The 5,895-nt window shown below is 42.0% G+C and overlaps 2 protein-coding genes across 2 annotated transcripts; both read left to right on the top strand.

The window, feature by feature from the left end:
* The first annotated feature begins 2,155 nt into the window (after positions 1 to 2,155).
* On the top strand, positions 2,156 to 2,536 carry LOC146721016 (uncharacterized). Its single transcript, XM_085487515.1, has one exon. It carries the CDS (start codon positions 2,156 to 2,158, stop codon positions 2,534 to 2,536), a length of 381 nt encoding a protein of 126 aa, XP_085343641.1.
* Positions 2,537 to 2,927: 391 nt separating this feature from the next.
* LOC146721015 (uncharacterized) lies at positions 2,928 to 5,126 on the top strand. Its single transcript, XM_085487514.1, has 3 exons — positions 2,928 to 3,359; positions 3,475 to 3,684; positions 4,485 to 5,126. Exons 1-3 carry the CDS (start codon positions 2,928 to 2,930, stop codon positions 5,124 to 5,126), a joined length of 1,284 nt encoding a protein of 427 aa, XP_085343640.1.
* Positions 5,127 to 5,895: the final 769 nt, after the last annotated feature.

Raw genomic sequence — 5,895 nt, 5'->3', positions numbered from 1 at the left:
ATATCACAGTTACTTTTCATGGTAATATATTATTACTAAATTTAGATAATATACACTTTACGTATGTTCACTTTGAACTGGCACCTTGAATAACATATCAGTTACTTTTCGTGATAATTTATTATTAGATCGTTTAAATTTTTGAGTACCTTCTTTTGAACATGGCCTGACCTTTTCATTTTTATGATTTTATATGATAATTTTTAGAATATAAAAAGAAAAAAAAACTGTTAATCTCGGCTCGAATTATTGTGTTACAATAAAAATAAAATCTCGACGGCAATCGGAGCCTATGCGGATGACATGCACAAAATTAATAAATTAAAATGAGATCTCAAGTCAAACTCATTTATTAAATTCTACAAGAATTTAATAAGAAATAAATAGAATTTAATAAATGAGTTTGACTTGAGATCTCATTTTAATTTATTAATTTTGTGCATGTCATCCGCATAGGCTCCGATTGCCGTCGAGATTTTATTTTTAATTTTTAGAATGTTCTATGTGAAAAAGTTATCAAAATATTTATGAGAAACTAACACACACACACACACACACACGCACGCACGCACGCACGCACGCACCACAGTGGGAGCCTGAAACCCATACGTGGCGCGTCCCCAGGTGGCGGATAGGAGAAGCTCGCTGATCATAGAGGACAAGGCGCATCTGCGTCTCGGGTACCTGTGTGGTGCTTCCTCAACACGTTCGGAGGGTTTGAAGGAAATAAAATATAATACTTCTCGCGGACCAAACAGCTTAGGGGAAGGAACCCCGAAAATAAACCAAACATGGAGAGTGCAACCAATAAAAATGTACTTACGGTGCAAGGGAGGAATACCCTAGTACCGGTGTCTGTTGGGAGTGAGCAAGCGGGCTCCCTGGCGTCGTCATTAAGCAACCGCAGTGCTGCAGGATTTGGTCACTTGGATCCTGTAGCGCCTAATGCTACAAGTGACCAAAAGGCTGAAAGAAAATTCAACAAAATGAAGAAAGAAATCGAGACCCTTGTGGAGTTTATTCAGGAGAAGAAGAACCTACACAAGGAATTGAAGGACATGGCGAAGAGCGCACTGAAAGCTCTTAAGGAATACAGTAGTGAGCGACATATTCCTACACCGTGTATGAGGAGCAATGCTGGCAAGGATGGGATGACACAAACATCTCTCATCTTTAAGACAAATGTCAATAGTGTGAATACACCTGGAAAACGTGGTTGCTCGCCCTCACCGCCGGTGCCCTTGGCAAAGGTGGCTAAAAAAGAAAAGGGTACAAATCAAGAGAGGAGACCGCCCCAGTCTTAAGAAAAAGACTGGGCAACGGTCAAAAAAAGGAAGAAGAAGAAAAAGAAAAAGAAAGACAATAATACGTCAGAGAAGAAAAAGGGTCATGCATCCGCGCAGCAACCCAAGCGTCGAATGTTGCTGAATGCGCTGCTCATTAGCGTTAAGCCAGAGAAGTTCTACGCGGATATCCTGAGGAAGGTCAAGACGGATATTCCACAAAAGGACATCGAGGATAACATTAAGAAAATGCGCAGGACAAATGCGGGGCAACTGCTAATCGTCCTCAACGGGAAGATCGGCGATAGGATGAGGCCACTGCAACAACGGATGGCGGAGGTACTCAAAGAGGAGGCCGACGTCACCAGCAAACAGCAGGAGGCCCATCTGGAAATTAAGGATATTGAGGAAACGACTACAAAGGAAGAAGTACTCGAAACCTTCAGAAAAGTGGCAGGTGATGCGCATCAAATAGCAGAGACAACTGTCAAGTCTCTCCGCACATCATTTGGTCGGACACAGATAGCGGTTATTAAATCACCAATGGAGGCCGCAAAGAAGATTATAGGAGAAAGGGGCAGGATCCAAATTGGTTTAGTTAACTGTCCCATCAGGGAGGTAAGCAGGCCCCTTAAGTGCTACAAATGTTGGCACATAGGTCATATTGCTAAACAGTGTAAGAGCGATATAGACCGATATAAGCTATGCTTAAAATGTGGCGGTAGTGGGTACAAAGTGGCTCAATGCACAAAAGATGTGCGTTGTATCTTGTGCATTGAAGCAGGAAATGAAGCAAACTGCGGACACATGGCAGGTAGTCCTAGGTGCGCAGTTTATCAACAAGAACTCCAGCGGCTAAACAAAAAGCGAAGATGAGGATAATCCAGCACAACTTAAATAATTGTGAAGCGGCACAGGATCTGCTTATGCAGACGGTAAGAGAGACAACGCCCGACATCGTGATCATCTCAGAGCCGTACAGGATGCTTGAGACTGACTTATGGGCGGCTGATTCCACCGGAAAAGCTGTCATGTGGGCTTGCGGAAACTTGCCCTTTCAAGACACCATTAATAGCACGCAGAAAGGATTTGTGAAAGCGAAAGTAGGTAACATCCATTTCTACAACTGTTATGCTCCACCAAGTTTAACCATTAAGAAATTCACGCACTTCCTGGAATTATTAGTCAAGGATGCTAAGGAACATCATCCTGTTGCCATTGCGGGGGATTTCAATGCGTGGGCAATTGAATAGGGTAGTAAACGTATCAACTCAAGAGGTCAAGTATTATTGGAGGCAATGTCCAGCCTGAACATTGTGTTACTGAACACCGGAGAAGAACCAACCTATGAGAAAGGGAAGAAGAGCTCAATAGTGGACTTAACTCTCATTAGCAGCTGTCTGATACGAGGAAAGTCATTGTGGAAGGTTTCAGAAGAGTACAACCACAGTGATCACCGATTAATTCAATGGGAGGTCTCAACAGGACTGGAAAGAAGAAAACCGGTATCAAGGAAGGCAAACTCGATAGGGTGGAAAACTAGCATGTTTGACCTAGAGTTATTCCAAGTGGCATTGGATAGCAGTTCTATAGCTTCTAATAATGTAATAGCAGAGGCGGAGACGGTTATGAGATGAGTACGAGATGCCTGTGACGCAACAATGCCTCGTAAATGCTCCTTTAATATTACCCCACCCTGCTGCCAAACGCAAGGAATGCATCCGATCAAGAAGAGCGGAGAAACGTGGCAGGAAGAAGAAGAACCACGAAGAGTTGAAGGAGCAGTTCAAAAAAGCACGACGAGAGCTGGCTAGAGCCATAAAAGCCTGTAAAAGGCAATGTTGGGAGGAACTACTTCAGGAAGTTGATGAAGATCCCTGGGGTAGATCATATAAGGTAGTCATGTCGCGGCTTAAAGGCAAGACAATGCCCACACCAACATGCCCAAAACTACTACAGAAGATAGTCACGGAGCTCTTTCCACAGAGGTCAAATTCTGAGTATCGGGTGGAAGTGCTTGAGGACGAGATGATTCCGCCGGTGACGATAGAAGAATTGAAGAAAGCATGTTCCAAAGTAGGAAATTCAAAAGCGTCAGGGTTAGATGGAATCCCTAATATTGCGCTGAAGGCCAGAAATGTTCCGGAGCATGTACAATAAATGTTTGGAAAAAGAAGTTTTCTCCACTAAGTGGAAACAGCAGAGATTGGTTCTTCTCCTTAAGGAGAAAAAACCACCGGACCAACCATCATCATACCGTCCTCTCTGCATGCTTGACACAGCAGGGAAAATTCTGGAGCGCATTATTTACGGTAGAATCAAAGAGGTGGCGGAGAAGTTCTTATCGGATAATCAACATGGTTTCCGCAAGGATCGCTCCACGCTTGATGCTCTCGACCTGGTAGTAAAAACTGCAAGAAAAGCAATTGCTGATAAAAGATGAAAAGGTGGAGAGAAGAAATACTGTTTGGTAGTAACGCTGGACATAAAAAACGCCTTCCATTCCGCTAAGTGGGACTGCATTATGGAAGCACTAGAGAAGATAAACGTCTCAGGACACCTTCAGAAGATGATAAGCAGATATTTTACAGATCGGATTTTGAAGTACGGAAAACGGACTAAAGGAGTATCAAGTGACTGGAGGGATACCACAAGGATTAGTTCTTGGGCCCCCTTTTTGGAACATCATGTACGACGGACTGTTGAAGATTAAACTTCCAAGAGCGGTGACACCCGTGGCAGTGGCTGACGATATCGCACTGGTTATCGTAGCGTAGTATATAGAAGATCTAAATCATCTTTTCAATGTCACATTTACGAGGTTACGTGAGTGGCTAGTTCAGGCAGGGCAAAAGTTGGCTGAACATAAGACGGAAGCGGTACTAATCACCAGCAGAAAGGAGGTGGAGATGATAAAGCTTTGAGTAGGAGAATACGACATTACATCCCAGCCGAACATACGGTACCTAGGGGTGTTGATTGACTCCCGGCTTAATTTTAAAGCACACGTGGAGTATGTAAGTGCGAAGGCAGCCGGAGTAAGGTCAGCTCTATTGCGGCTCATGCCCAACGTAGAAGGTCCGAAGCAGAACAGAAAAGCATTACTAGCATCGGTCATTACATCGATTATGACATATGGCATTGCCATCTGGATCGATGCATTAACAACGGAGGAAACTCGAAAGAAGGTTGCATCTTTAGGGTAGCACCTTTAGGGTAGCAAGTGCATTTCGCACAGTATCGAAGGAAGCTGCAGAAATCATCGCAGGTATTCTTCCCATAGAAGTTTTGGCAGAAAAGCGAAAACTCATATATCAACGGAGGAAACTTGGACACGCAGATACAGAAGATTTAAAGATAGAAGAGAGACATAGAAGCATACAGCGCTGGCAAAAGCTATGGGACGCTTCTACTAAAGAAAGATGGACTTACCAATTAATCCCGCAAGTGGATAAGTGGATCAAACGTAGACACGGTAGTGTAAATTACTACCTGACCCAGATGCTGTCAGGACACGGATGTTTTCGGGCATATCTCTTCAAATTTAAATATGAAGATTCCCCAAAATGCCCATCCTGCACTGAAGTAGACGAATATGCTAAGCATGTCTTCTTCGAGTGCCCCAGATTCGAAGTGCAACGACATGAACTAGAGGCAATTCTTGAGCAGGAGATCAAGCCAGAAACTTTAGTCCAGGCAATGCTCAAATCCGAAGAAGCATGGAAGACTGTAGTATCATTCGCTACAAAAGTACTTAAAGAACTACGTTGCGAAGAACAAAGAAAGACCAAGCAGAAGCTGATGACGCAAATGGCGGACATCGTAGAAGATACAGATATGTAGGAAGATCTATTAGCTAATGCCTCCCCCCGCGAAGCAATGCCTGACGGCGGTCCCGCGGAAGGGAGTAAATGAAGCCGGATGGAGGAGGGATTATTTTAGTGGGTATTGGTTTTGGCATTCAAGAGCCACACAAGATCTGATCAATGACAACACGACCAGACGAGTTGACTTTATCCAACTCGGCAATTCCCACACAGCGTACGTAAAAGTATTTTTTTCCTCTCATTGAAAAAAAAACACACACACAGACACCACAATTTAAATTGCCCAAAACGTCAAACGTATAAATGTAAATATAAGACTTTTTATCATTAATATTTATGGATTTTCAAAATAATTTATCATAATGAACGCGTATTGTTAAGGAGTTTTTATCTCGTTCTTAGCGTAAACCAGAACCACGGCGTGGACGTGACGAGATTGTGGTTCCTCTTTTTTTTGTTTTTTGTTATTTTTGTTTTTGTATTTTTTTTTTTAATTTTTTTGTGTTAAATTTTTTTTACATTTCTTCTTGTATTAACAAATTTTTAAAATATTAAATCGGTTATATATTTGTATATTTATAATATTGTATTACATTTTATATTATAGGTTATAATATTTAAAATAATATAGGTTTTAATCATTTTATTTTATTGTGCATATAGTAATACATGCGGCGTAACTGTATATTTGATGGGTGAAACTTCAATACGCTTAGATTTTAAGTCGTCGTATTCGTACCAAGACGCTCCCGTAAATAACAAAGCAATATAGTGATTGCTTAAAT

Source organism: Nylanderia fulva, unplaced genomic scaffold (genome assembly GCF_048542155.1).
Source record: "Nylanderia fulva isolate GAGA-0341 unplaced genomic scaffold, ASM4854215v1 Scaffold565, whole genome shotgun sequence".
In the NCBI taxonomy this organism is placed as follows: Eukaryota; Metazoa; Arthropoda; class Insecta; order Hymenoptera; family Formicidae; genus Nylanderia; species Nylanderia fulva.
This window is presented reverse-complemented; position numbering and strand designations above follow the sequence as displayed.